The following is a 13,377-nucleotide window of genomic DNA, read 5'->3' as shown; positions in this document are numbered from 1 at the left end:
GAACTGGGTGAATTCTTAACTCCTACCTCTAATACAGCTGCGATCTCTGGTACAGCAGAGCAGGCTGCTCTCAGGTACCAGCAAGAAGCTGAGTATCATATTGGCATTCTGATGGGATGAGGGCATTTTCCCTGAGATACTTGCTAGGTTTGTGAGTTACTTCGTCTCCACCACTTGATTTGCATTGTGCAATTAGCTGATGCCAAAGGCCATAACGACCTCTGTGGCCTCTTGCAGTATGATGTTCCTGAAACTTGCCGGACTCTGAAGACAACCCCAGATAAAGCTACAAGTCGTGGCTTCCCTCTGTTCCAACGGCTAAAACCAGCCACAGATAGTTGCTCAAATGGGAGTAAAAACCACAGGGCGCCCGGAGTCTAACCCCTCACTTTTGATTTTAATGTATACTTTTCTTCTGTATCCATCTTGCTTAACTCCTGATCTTCAGTTGCACGCTCCTCCTAAGTCCGGTCATTTGGAGAGGGGTCCATAGAAAGTATGGTTCCTGCTGAAGGTAACAGGATTTTTTCCCCATTTTCTTGATACAAGAGGCCCAGGAGCTGTTGTTTCTCTATGCTGAAAGGGGGAAGTGGCGGGGGGGGGGGGGGCGGCCGCGGATGTGACGCTGCCTGTTCAGGCAGGAAAAAACAAGCAGCGAGACAGCCCCTGCCCTAAAGTGCAGGCAGGACTGCCTCCGTGCACGCAGCATCCAAATTCTGGCCTCCCCATCACCACCCCGAAACGGCCCCACAGCCCAGCCCCTCCTTGTAGGCAGAAAACGCAGCTGGGAGCAGAGGAGATATCGACACACCCTGACACAGGGTCAGGGCTTGGATAGAATGATTTACATTTAAGCAAACAGATTAAAGAGCAGGCTCAGGTCAGCTACTGGCCCCCCCCCAAGCCTCACCGTAGTGGGGGACAGTGGTCCCCTGGAGATGCTGTCCCATACTAAAGGGTCCAGGCAGCACATAGACCTGTGGATTCAGGGGGAGAGAGCCTGACACCCACAGCCCCTCTTGCCCCCAAACATGTCCTGAAATCATCTGCACCTGGGAGCGAGAAGTCAAGCATGTCAGCGGGAAAGGGTGGGGTGGGTGCATTTGGTTACCCACATCCATTTAACTAAAGATGCAGCTTCATTCTCGTGATAAACTAGTGAGAGAGACTCCTGCAACTGCTTCTAAAGGCGATTCTCTGCTTTAGGGCCTGGTTTTCAAGAGAAAGAAAGGGAAAAATGTGCATTTGGCCTCCCCCGATTCTGTGTTAAAAAACCAAAACGGCAGAAATGAGTTCATTTCATTGCCATTTATTAGAGGTATCGCAGAGGCTCAAACTCACTAAAACCGAGAACCATGAACCCATTAAACCTGGGAGAAAGATGACATTGACTCAGCCAAGTGAGAAACACCCCAACCGACTTCTAACAGGTGGAAACAGCATCCTTGCTGCTGGGCTGAGACATTTCAAAGGACCTGGAAAGAAAGAGGAGGTGGGACGTGCTAAGCATCGCCGGAGCCGGGGCTCTGGTGTGCCCATCCAGCCCTGCCCCGAGCGCCAGGCAGAGGCGAGGGCTGCGGTGGCCTCTCTCCGTGCCCACCCTTGCATGGCCCAAAGACCCATCAAGACCCTACAAATGGCTGTGGTTGCGATACTCGTTCCTCTGTATCTCGGGATGGTTTTGGCCAGGGCAAAGAGAAGCTGGCTGAGGCTCATGAGGCTGCATTGCCCTGAGGGCTTTCCCGCAGGGCTCGCAGGTTGGCTAAGCCCAAATGCATCCACAGCATGGCTGAGAGCCAAAGTGCTGGGATGAAACCAGGAGGAATTCGGGCTTAAGGGCTTCAGGCTGAGGCCACGAGGGAGAGATTTGTGGGGAGATTTGAGCAGGCACTCAAACGCTTTTTGCTGGATGGGGACCTCCCCCAGAGCTACCCACTGAACCCAGGGTGAAACCAGGGGCTGGGAGGGCAGTGCTGGACTGCATCTTTCCTGGGGTCTAGGACTTAAAACAAGGCACACAGTAGTTTCCATATCCCACTCCTTTCCCTTGAAGATGGTATGAATTTACATGGAAAAAGGCAATAGGGAATGTACCTCTCCTTGTCCGCCCAACTGGAGTCTCGGTCCTTCAGCCACCCCTGAGTCGTGTGATCTGCGAAAGGACAAATCTGTTCCCAGGCATCAGGAGAAAGCGTATGAGAGGCACCGAATGCACAGTACGGGATGTTGTACTCGGGGGATGGTGCCTGGGGCTCACCAGGGAAGGGAAACAGTCAATGGAGAGGGCTTGGGGTCTTCAGAAGAGCCAAACAAATAGTTTTTAAATAATTCACATAGCTGCTTGATCGTGTGGGGGCAGAGGGAAAGCAGCTCACTAAATATAAGGCACTCAGAGGGGCAGGGAAATGAAGGAGCAGGGATACTTACAGCAGAGGAAGATGGTGAGGAGCGGGAGGGCCGACACGGCCGCCGTGCTGACTGTGAGGGCGGTCACGTCCACGAAATCCGTGCATCCTTCTTCTGTGGTCAGACCAACCAGGCGCCAGCATAAAACGCCATCCGTAGCAGAGAAAGGAGAAAGGCAAATTGCCACCGTGAAAACGTGCACACACACAAGAAGGAAAAAAGGCGGGGGGGGGGGGAGGGGGGGATAAAAACTAGTTCTGCTTTTGCAAAGATTTCACTGCCCTGAAAACCCCAATTTGTTGGACCTTTTTTGAGCAGGACTAAATCTGAATGGCTGAGTTGAAGGGATATCTGGATTAAATATCGTGGACAAGTTTTAGCCTCACTGTAACACATCCTTGGGGTGGTCCCTGGAGCATCCCTTCTCACCATGGCGATGGTGGATGTTCTTTATGAGGAAGCTGGTCGTCAGCACCACTGAAACCACTCCTCCGGGAGCAGCGTAGCCCATCATCCGCTGTGCTGGCAGAGGGAAAGATGACAAAATTACGTTAATATGTGTTAGGAGACGTGGACGGGGGTCTGCCCTCACCCGTGCCCCAGTGGGGAATCCACCAGCCTGAGTTAGCACAGAAGTAGAAATAAAGTTTTCATTTAAAAAAGTTAAGGATGAGATTTTGGGCAAAATAAAAACCCCGTGGACCAGTTTTATCTCCCTCCCTGCCATCCTTGGTAAAACAGCTCACCTGTTTTGCTTTTCAGCTGGGTGAGCTTTGTAGGCTGGAAGGTCACGGTGGCAGAGACCAGGAAGGTTACCACCATCACATATGTAAGGGCGATCTCTGGCAGTATGATCGCAATAGAAGGGCCTGAAAGAAAACGGGACAAGGTAGAGTACCAGTTCTTGCATTTGTCTACCACTTTCATAATTTTGTAACCCTCCATCATATCCCTTTTCCACCCTCTCCTGACTCCCAACCTTTTCAACCTGTCCTTGCAAGCAGCCTCTCCATCCCTTGATCATTTTAACTGCCCTTCTACAATTAACTCTGGGAAGGTGCTCTGGATAAAGGGGAATAACTATAGTAATTGTATAGATGGGTGTGGAATCCATACGCTGGTCCACGCCCCCACGACTAGCTGAGATCACACATGGGGAAGACACGTGTCACTCCGGCTGGGTCTATCCCCACGTGTTTGGCTGCGTGACCCTTCCTCTCCGGGGCACTGCTTTCCTCTCTGACCCCCATGAGACTCTACATCTCCCATGAGGTCTTCACCCCGGATGGTTTGCACAGCAAGGATTGGTTTTCCGTGCTGCACCCTGCACAGGGGAAAGGAGTGGGGTCTGCACAGCACCACCCCCACCCCAAACCACCCCGCAGCCACCTCCTACCTTCCTCTCGCATCCAGAGGATCCCGGCGGTGCCAGCCAGGATGGAGGCGATACACACCAGCCCGCAGGTGTAGGCACTGAGCCACCTCCACAGCTCCCCTCCTAGACACCCAGAGCAGCGTGGGGTGACTGCTGTGAACCCCCGTAATGTCCCGCGCCAGCCCCCAACCCTTCCTCGGGGTGGGATGCAGCCCATTCCCACCTGGGAAGCTGTGAGGTATCCCTGGCCAGGGCCCAGTGGGTTTGACCCACTCTCTAGTGTGGGCAGCTGGAAAGGGGTCTGTGCCCCCCTGATACAGTGTATTATTAAACATACTCTCTTACAAATGGAGCCTTGTAATAAAAAAAATGCTCCTGAGAAACATTTTTTTTCTATAAAGGTGTCAATCAATCACCTCAACTCTCTAGAACAAAAATGTCTGGGAAGTACCAGGATCTAACCTAGCTTGAAAACAGAGTAAAATCAGTTGTCACCATTAAAAAATTTGCCAAGGGAACTTTCTCTACTCTTATAAAGACCTTCCAGATGATGCGAAGACAAGATGTTTAGGCAGCTGGAAAGGGAAGTAGCTGGTTACCAGCTCTTCCCACAGCAACGCTCCTCACTGTCCCCCACCAGATGAAGGAAATGAACATTTGGCAGCCCTCCAACTGCAAACTCACTTATTCTTAGCTTTTCGGACTGGCAGACAGGAAAAATTAATCCCCATCCAGAGACGGCAGCAAAGACCACAGCAACCACCGCAATCCTCAGCGTGTCCTGCAAGGGAGGTGAGAGACCTGGAAAAAAACCCCCGAGGAGCCAGGAGTCAGGCCACCAGCAGGACCAGCATGGATGGCTCTGGTGGGTCATGGGGCTCCTCCATCACCAGGACAGATTCAATTTATTTGCCAGCTGGTGGCCAAATCAGCGCTTTCTGCTGCAGGCTATGGTCCACGAGATGTCCAACCTGGGATGCATGCTGCCTGTGGGCTTCCCATCCACTACCCCCCTGCCCAAACACTGCTCACCATCACCTTGGCCAAGGGCCATCGCTTGGGACCTTCTCCAAGTGGGAACAGCCAATCTCCCGCCACCCACCCTGCCAAGGACTGTGCCTTGGTGGGATCAGAGACTGGGAATTGCTGCTGATCATCCTATGATGGGGAGCTCCTGTCAACAGCACGTGGGCCACAACCTCACGGGAGGGTGGCCAGACTTTTGGGGGATGGAGGCAGAGGGATGGGATGGGACGGGATGAAACCACCCAGGGAACCCCAGGGAAGGGTGGAGAGAAGGAAGAGCGGTGGGAGGTGAAAACCCCAGCAGTGATCACCTGCAACAGTGATGTTTAGGGAGGTTTCCTGCCAGCTTATCCTATTGCTGGCATTGCAGGAGTAGGAGCCGCAGTCTGACTTCTTTGCCGACCTCAGGTACAAAACGCTGAAGCTGTCGGAGAGGTAGAAACCTCTGTCCGGGGGAAAGGGCTGCCCATCCTTCTTCCAGGTGATGGTGTCCACCCTGCCCTCCGCCACATCACAGAGCACCTTGCCGGTGGCCTGTGCCACGAGAGAACTGCTCCGGAGCTGAGGGCGAGACACGGGCTCTGGAAAGGGGACAGAAACACCAGCACTTCTCTCAGACATGACCTGGAGCATCCATGATGGGGATCTGGGCTGCAGTTTTCACCGCAGCATCCTTGAGTCTGCAACAGTGCAATCGCATGTGCCTTTCCCTTGGAAAATCCTGCTCTGCATAGAGCTGCTGTGGTTTCTGCGTTTGGGCTTTTTTTTTTCTAGCCAAGTCATTGTTTTTCTTGCATTTGGGTAAGTACAGAGCATTTTAAAATATGTCAGGAAATGAGAAAAAAGAGGAAAAGGATGCAGATCCCATTTGGGTTTATATGTGTGGAAAGGAGAAATGGGTGGTGAAGGGCTGTGGTAGCATTATGGCAGTGACGTTATTACAGCAGAGAAAGGGTAACACCAGAGCAAATAATTAAAGGGAATTGCTAAGAGTGATATCGAGGAGGAACTTCTATTTAAAGTGTGCTCTTATCTGTGCAGCAGTGGCTGGTGCTGGCAAATTGCAGGCAGGCTACCAGTCAGCAGGGTCTGAGGGGGAGATATTTTTTTTGTGGCTTTTCCATAAAGCCCACCCTGCTGGGCTGAGCTCCTTTGGCTCTGCCTGGCCTCCCTCGTAAAAGTGCCGGAGGTACTCTCCGCGGGTGGCAGCGGATACACAGCGTCCCTCCATCCCTGCACTGAGAGTAGAAAACAAGGGAGGAAATTGCCTTTCCAGGATGGAGCCCAGCCCTCTGTCACAGCCAGGCACCCTAGAAAGTCTCCTTGGGCAGCACCGCCAGATCTTCTCCACTGGGACAGGTTGGGAACCTCTTCCCAAAGTCTCCCTGGTGATGCCTCCATGCATGGCAGGTTCAAACAAACTCATGATTGGCCCATTAGATTTAGCTCAAACCCCTTCTCCAAATCCCTTTGGCTGGCTGGTGGGCCATATACAGTCAAACAATGCCACTGCTCTGCTTGCGTCCACCACCCGCTCCTCCCTCCCATGCCCACCACTTACTGAGGACTTCCAGCAGGATTTTCAGGCTCTCCCTGTCTCCCGCGTTGACAGTCACTTTGTAGATGCCACTGTCGCTTTCCTGGACGTCCTCCAGCAAGAGAGATCCATTGGATGGATGGAAAATGGCTCGTCCTGCGTAGGGCGTGCAGATGGCTGGGTCGTGAGACCCCCTGTAGTACTGCAGGATGGTGCGGGAGCTGGTGCCATCGAGGTATTCCCACCGCGTGGAGTAGATGTGCGTGATGTTATCCGGCGCAGGAAGCAGCACCGAGGATCCCACAGCGGCGGCTTTTTCTCTCGCTTCTGCAGCCTGTTGCAAAGGCACCAGCAGCCCTGGATGGCAGGGGAAGGGAAGATGAGCCGGGGAGACGGAGCAAGTCGGCATAGCTTGTACCAAGCTACAGGTACCAAAATACCTCCTGTGCCAAGGACACATGTGTGCTGCTAGGCCTGTGCCAGGGAGACATTATTCCAGGAGAGGATGTAGGTGCCTAAATATAGCACAGGGTGTTTTGAGATACTTGGCTGCAGGGCTGAGAACATTTTCCACCCAAGTGGCCCTTACTCCCAGAAAAGAGTTCCCAATTCTGACCTAATTTCCATGACCCATTCCCAATTCCTGGTCTTGTTTGGGGCTGAAAGTGTCCACATACTCCCACCAGAGTGGGACGCAGTTGTGTCCCCAAAACCCATGGCAATTTCTGGGCTTGTCATGACTTGGGCTCTAACAGGCGCTTGAGGACATCAAGAGGAGCTGCTGTGGGTAGGTCACAGCTCCCAGCTCCCCCCCCGCCTCTCAAAAAAAGAGCTTTCTAGGAAGCCAGGCGGAAATCACTACTACAGTCCTATCTTGTAAAGTGGATTCTTTAAAAAAAAAAAAAAAAAAAAAAGGGGTGAGGTTAAAGGTTTTAAAGGAAGGTGCCAGCCCTAGGCAGAGGAAATGAAAGAAAGGGTATTTATCTACCCAGGCAGAGGGCCCGTTAGTTGCCGGTGGCGATCCTAGTACTCCTAAGAGGCTGGTCTGAAGGAGGCACCCGGATTTCTGCTGAAGGGCCTCTTCCCTTTGCCAAAGCTGTCAGTCTAGCCCTTGCATGGGAGCGTCAGGTCTGAGACTCACTGAGATGGGGACCGGTGGCAGCAATCCCAGCCTGTCCCCAGGCACCCACCAGCGAGCAACCGCAGCCGCGCTTCCCGACAAAAAGAGATGTCGTGAAAACACGTTTCCAGCGTCGGTGGCCCCAAGCACCCGGCTGCCTGCGGCGAGGCGGAGGGATGCTGGGCAGGCGGGATGAGCGTGCCTCGGGGACCCACCAGCTGCACAGGCTGTGTTTGCTCTTCTCTCTCTCTCCACCGTGACTTGGTTCCTGCCCCGATAAGCAGATGTTCGTGTGCATTTACACTGCCGCCTGCCGTCTCTGCAAACAATCCTGAAACCCGTCCTTTGTGCTCTGACCGGTGATCTCTCTTAGTAGTTTTGGAGCACAGGTGGGAAAGAAAATAGGTGTAACCATCCAAGTAAATCAAGCTCATCTGATGGTTTTCATTTCTCACTCTCATAACTTTGAGAAACAGCTATCGTTTTTTATTTTTGTGCCTTCATGCCCCTGAAACTGTAAGATGTGCAGGGAGAAAAAGCAATCTTATGACTGAAAATCCCCCTGCTCTAGGAAAGCAGTATTTATACAGAACATGCGGTATCACTAGCAGTAGATAAAAGAAAATACTTCATCACAGGCATCTTTTACAACTGCAATATCCAAAGCTCATCCTATAGACACTCAAACACCACGGCATCTGAAAATCTGTGTGTATTGTAATGGGTTTCTGTTCCATTTTAGATGCTCACCCTGAAAATCTTTGTATGTTTGTGCTTCAAGGCAGCCAGTGCATATATAAGGAAGACAGTGAGATTGCTCACATGACTATAGCTGCAACAAATTGTGTTATTACATATATCAGTCCCAGTATAAATCTATCTACAGTAGACTTCTAGTCTTGGCACCGTGCCTAGCTCTTGAGCTGTTTCTACCTCCTCTGTCTTTGGACAGCAAAGCAGAGACACCCTTCCCTTTCAGGTTAAGCATTTTGCCCCATCTAAAAAGTCTAACCTATACGGACCAGAGATCCCCATGCACAAATACTCCGCTGAAGCCTCAGGCTCTCCGCGGGTTTGCAACAGGCGAGGATCTGGCCCGGAGCCCACCGGGTGGCATTGGTACCTGGCCCAGCCTGGGGACGATTTACCTGCAAGCAGCACCCAGCTGGTCCCCAGCAGCTCCACAGGACGGCACATCAGCATCTGTCAAGGAAAAATGGATCAAAAATTGCCATGCTTTTAAAATAGCCCCTTCAAAGTCCACACTGTAACCAGAATAACAGGTCAGGCTGTACCGTGCGAGGAGTTTTTGCCGTCTTCAGGACTGGATTCCCGACTCAGTGCTCGCGAGGGCACTGCCGCAGATACTCCCAGCCCAGACTGGCTCCAGCCTCGCTGTTTTCCTGCCGATTGCTCCTCTCCTTCCTTGCTGCCTCCTCTCCTGCCTCTCTGCCGGGGCACCCTTCCCGGTGGCAGGCGGCAGCTCCCGGGTCTCGTCCCCGTGCTCTCTGATGCCGGCTGCTCCCCAGCACTGCGAGCGGGCAGCGCGGGGAAGGCAGAGCTACCTGATCGCTCCTCGCATCTGGCAGGGGATCTTTCTGCCGGAGCTGGCGGGGGAAATGCTGAAGGGGCAGATGGTCTGGAATGTGCACAAAGCTGGCCGCCTTGCAAGAAATGCAGAGCAGAGAGAATAAGCTGTGCCAAACTCTGCTGCTAGGAGAGGTTTCCTATTTCAATTCTTGCAGCAGTATCAATTACAGGTGATGTCCCAGTTCTGAGTAGAGCTGAGGTTGAACTCATCCTCCAGCCTGTTTCTAGTGGTGGCCAGAGGCTCAGGCAGGCTCTGAAACACTTGTCCCACTGCGAGTAGCTTTTTCCTCCACCAAGGCAGATGTGGACTGGGATCATCCATGTCCCACAAGCTTTCTGGAAAGGGAATTTCAGTTTAAGGAAGAGACACTCCTGGGATCAGAGGACCACCTGGAGACCAAGTTTCATGCTCTAGCCTGAAGAAGAGAGGGATGAGAGACTTGGGAAGGTTTGAGCTCTACCCCAGAGTATTGGGGAAAGCTTTCCTGCCCTGCCGAGCACGGCTGGCCCCATCTGACTCCCATGGACCACCAAACCCTGAGCGAGATGGATGCTGGGACAGGACAGCTGTGTGTAAAGCATTAGGAAAAGGTGGATGGATGCAGGCGTCATTGGATCCAGAGCCCCAGCACAGTTATACCCATCAGCTCCATCAGGCCCATCTGCGTGTTCCCTGCCAGCCAGGGAAAGCACCCAGCCTGCACCTCCTGCCTGCCAAAGCACGTCCGACCCGTATGCCATGGTTAGCTCGATGCTGACCTTGCCATCCCTTTCCCTATTTCTTGACCCTTTCTTTCTCTGCCTGTCTCCTTCTAAATAAATCTGCCTGTAATTACTTTTCCTCATTGGTCCTCATTTTGCTACATCCATCCGCAAATCTAGTATTCCTGACACCATTACCTAGACAATCTGAGCTTTAGCTGGTATTGTCAATTTGGTTTTACCTAGGCAATATTGGCCTTGCAAGTCTGCTCCCCAAGAGGTTCCCAGTGCTCCCCATGGTTATCCGAAAAGTTCAATTGTTTCTCATTTCCTTCACCTTGGCCACTGTGAAACCCAGCTGCACCTTGCACACCAGCTCTGAGTTTTGATGCTCCTCACGCTGTAATCTGTCACATCTGCCGATTTCAGTAGTTTCCTATACCCTGGCCAGGTTGCTTAGCCCCAGCGGGCCGGACAGACATTTTTGGACAGGAAGGACAATGACCTTTAAGACAAGTGGAGCTCACAACTAGCTCAGTACAAACTGTGTGCCAAGCAAGACTTTTTGCGTTGTTTTCTCTGTGTGTGTGTGTGTGTTAAGGGAGAGGCTGCTCTCACTCAGATTCTGCCTTCCACATTGTTTTGTGGCCAACTGTGCATTTTCATTTTTAATTTAACTTCCTTTTCTCCCCATGCCCAGCAGAGTGCAGGTTCTCTGTTCCCATCCACTTGGTTCCTCAACACAGGGCCGGGTATTTGCAGGGTCGTATCACATGTCCATTGGCACTTTGTCATTGCAGCAAAGGGCTGCTGCATCCTGCTCACAGTTTACGCAAGCTTGGAATGTCTGAGAAGCTAAAAGCAACTGAAAGCTGTGCAAAGGCATGGGTGTGAGACACAAGCAGGAAAATGCAATTTGTGAAAAGGAGTAACAGCTCTGTCCTTTCCCCAGGGACATTCCCTCCCTGGAGCAGCATGTTTCTTGGGTAGCCCTTGGCAGCTACAATGGATGCACCAACGTGCAACAGCAACATTTGGGGTGATCATTCACCTGAAGGCGTCTTCAGAAAGACACTGAAGCATGACGCTTTTGTGCGCCAGGCAGAAATTTCATTTGCTTGCAGGAAGGATGAGCTGCCGTAGATGAGTGTTGCCCACTCACTGCTTCCACCACGTCCCCATCATCCATATCCACCTCTTCATTTAACTGCTCCACAGAGTAATTTTTGTCAGTTGGGCCACTCTGGCCACATTAATCCTTCCAGGTTGCTGGAAGGAAACTTTAAAAACATATTCTCCGCTTAGTCTTAGATAAACTAAATGAAAAACTGAGGCAGGTTTCTGCTAGCACTTTACTCCTTTCACAAGTATTTTAAAAGCTTTTCTGGCACTTGCATTGCACCCTGCATCTTTTGAGGGGCTGGAAGAGACCAAACAGCAAATACAGCAGCACAAACCTGTAAATATTGGCTGTGAGGAAGAGTTTGCACACCTGCCGCTTCAGGCCAGTGCAGCTTATTGTGGTTGGAGAGAGAAAAGAAGAGCAGGCAACCATCAGCAGACATGAAACTCATGCCACAGGCTGTCTGAAAGCACAACCCCATGTCCTTCTCTCTTCTCACTCCCACGCTGCTGCAACCCCAAAGTCATGAAGGGACAATCGTCAGTCTCTGCTAAAAATCAGAAGTACGTGGATGAACAAGTAAATTGCATTTTGTGATTAACCTTGGCATCCCTGTTGCAGACAGCAGTCAGTGACCCCTCTACGCCCAGCAGGACCAAGCCCGGGATGCAGCAAGCACATGCACGAAGCAGCTGATGGCTGCTCACCCCCTTCTGCAGTCCCCAGGCTGGAGGAGACAAACTGCCACCCCCCTACAGTAAAGGGCAAGGGGGAAAGATTCATGAGTCCTGCCCACAAAACTACTGATCTGGACAGTAGTGTGCTGAGGCAGTCTGGGCAAGGAGACGGCTTTGCTGTGGCCAGTGTGCTCCTGGCCGTCACCTATATTCATGTGGGTGGTCAGCAGAGATATCTGTGCAGAGCTTTGTGTATGGGGGGGTCCTGAAATTCCCCACTTAGGATTAAATGAGAGAAAAAAAGCAATCAGCAAAAAGGAGTCTGATTCACCTGATCAGTCCCAGTGAAGAAGGTGTCATCTGGACACCCAGCTCTGGGAAACCAGGGGACAGTGAGCTCTTCCAGCCTGCTCACATGCAAAGAGGCGTAGCTTGAAGCCTTGGCAGACAACTGTAATCTCAACTGTGCCACGTTCATCACTTTAAATCAGCTCAGGTAGCCATGATATGCATCCCGTAGGCTCTGAGCAACCCCTGTACAAAGGACAACTGTGACACTTTTTCCCTCTAAACAAGTAGTGTAGCCAGATCCCAGAATGACAGAGGAGCTGAGGTTGGCAGGTACCTCTGGAGATGAACTAGGTCAAGCCTGTTCACGCTGGATCACCTAGAGCAGATTGCCCAGGACCGTGTCTGGGTCCAGTTGTTCAGCCAGTTTTCAACCCATGGAACTGATAAATCCACTTATCTCACTCATACTTTGCCAGCTTCTCTATGAGGATGCTATGGGAGATGGTATCAAAAACCTTACTAAAGTCAAGGTAGACAACACCCACTGCTCTCCCCTTGTCCACCAGGCCAGTCACCTCAGTGCAGAAGGCTCTCAGGTTGGTTAAGCAGGGTTTCTCATAAATCCATGCTGACTCCTGATCACCTTCTTGTCCTTCGTGTGCTGGGAAATGGTTCCCAGGATTAGGTGCTCCATCACCTGCCCAGGGACTGAGATGCAGCTGACTGTCCTGTAGTTCCCTGGGTCTTCCTTCTTGCCCCTTTCTGAGGATAAGAGCTCTCCTCGAGTCTTCAGAAACCTCTTCCAGTTGCCACAACCCTTCAAAGATTATCAAGAGTGGTCTCACAATGCTGTCAGCCAGCTCTCAGGACTCGTGGGTGCATCCTCTCAGGGCCCACTGGCACGTCCAAGTTTGCTTAAGTGCTGCCTAAGCTGATCCTCTCCCGCTGAGGGAGTCCTCCTTGCTGTGGACTTCCTCCAGGCCCTTGGATTGCTGAAGGCCAGTCTTACTGGTAAAAACCAAGGTGAAGAAGGCATTGGGTGCCTTGGCCATGTCCTTTGTCACCAGGTTCCCCACCCATTCAGCAGCAGTCTCAAAGGATGATATTCAGCCACATGGAGCTGGGGTGGATTGAAACGTGGAGGAATGAATTACGATGAGCAGCAAAGCTGTTGAGAGGAGCAGCGAGCCACCTGAAGTCTTTAAAATACAAGGCTACTCGTATCCACCGGGAGGAAGCTTTCTCTGAGATGCAGCCAGCGAGCACCTGAGCTCTGCGAGCACCTGAGCTCTGCAAGCACCGAGCCATTTGCAGCCACAAGGAAAGCCACACTGGCCTTTGAGAGCTTCAAAGAGCAAGCAAAGAAGGGCCTGGGGGACAAAGCCATGCGAAGAAACTGCTCAGAGAAGGAAATGAAAAGGTGAAGACAGCTGATAAAGCTGCGACATGGGTTAGAGACAGGGATGGGAGACACAGCGTAGGCGAAGACCAAACGTCTCCTGTGGTGGGAGCTCAGGGTGAGCAAAGAGG

At 51.9% G+C, this 13,377-nt stretch overlaps 1 protein-coding gene across 9 annotated transcripts; it reads right to left on the bottom strand.

Annotated features, from left to right (window-relative positions):
- Positions 1 to 425: 425 nt before the first annotated feature.
- Positions 426 to 7,786, bottom strand: LOC115333484 (roundabout homolog 3-like). Of its 9 annotated transcripts, none has more exons than XM_041119045.1 (10): positions 7,486 to 7,786; positions 6,369 to 6,701; positions 5,119 to 5,388; positions 4,466 to 4,582; positions 3,803 to 3,904; positions 3,153 to 3,275; positions 2,836 to 2,928; positions 2,428 to 2,520; positions 2,095 to 2,152; positions 426 to 508 (listed from the first exon to the last, which is right to left on the bottom strand). In XM_041119045.1, exons 1-10 carry the CDS (start codon positions 7,760 to 7,762, stop codon positions 472 to 474), a joined length of 1,503 nt encoding a protein of 500 aa, XP_040974979.1. In that variant the 5' UTR covers positions 7,763 to 7,786; the 3' UTR covers positions 426 to 471. The 9 variants fall into 9 exon arrangements, 6 of the variants coding, with proteins under 6 accessions (XP_040974979.1, XP_040974980.1, XP_040974978.1 ...); XR_005931045.1 differs by lacking the exon at positions 426 to 508 and adding an exon at positions 1,294 to 1,475 and having other exon boundaries at positions 2,801 to 2,928; XM_041119046.1 differs by lacking the exon at positions 426 to 508 and adding an exon at positions 1,294 to 1,475 and having other exon boundaries at positions 2,095 to 2,168; positions 2,793 to 2,928.
- Positions 7,787 to 13,377: the final 5,591 nt, after the last annotated feature.

This window comes from Aquila chrysaetos, chromosome 21 (assembly GCF_900496995.4).
Source record: "Aquila chrysaetos chrysaetos chromosome 21, bAquChr1.4, whole genome shotgun sequence".
In the NCBI taxonomy this organism is placed as follows: domain Eukaryota; kingdom Metazoa; phylum Chordata; class Aves; order Accipitriformes; family Accipitridae; genus Aquila; species Aquila chrysaetos.
This window is presented reverse-complemented; position numbering and strand designations above follow the sequence as displayed.

Excerpts from the sequence above, each read along its gene's own strand:
- LOC115333484 (XM_041119044.1), bottom strand. The coding sequence starts at position 7,762 with ATGCACACGAACATCTGCTTATCGGGGCAGGAACCAAGTCACGGTGGA. Across the intron at positions 5,389-6,368 it reads AATCCTGCTGGAAGTCCTCA|AGCCCGTGTCTCGCCCTCAG; the intron begins GTAAGTGGTGGG and ends TCCCCTTTCCAG. Across the intron at positions 2,153-2,427 it reads CCTCACCATCTTCCTCTGCT|ATCACACGACTCAGGGGTGG; the intron begins GTAAGTATCCCT and ends GTCCTTTCGCAG.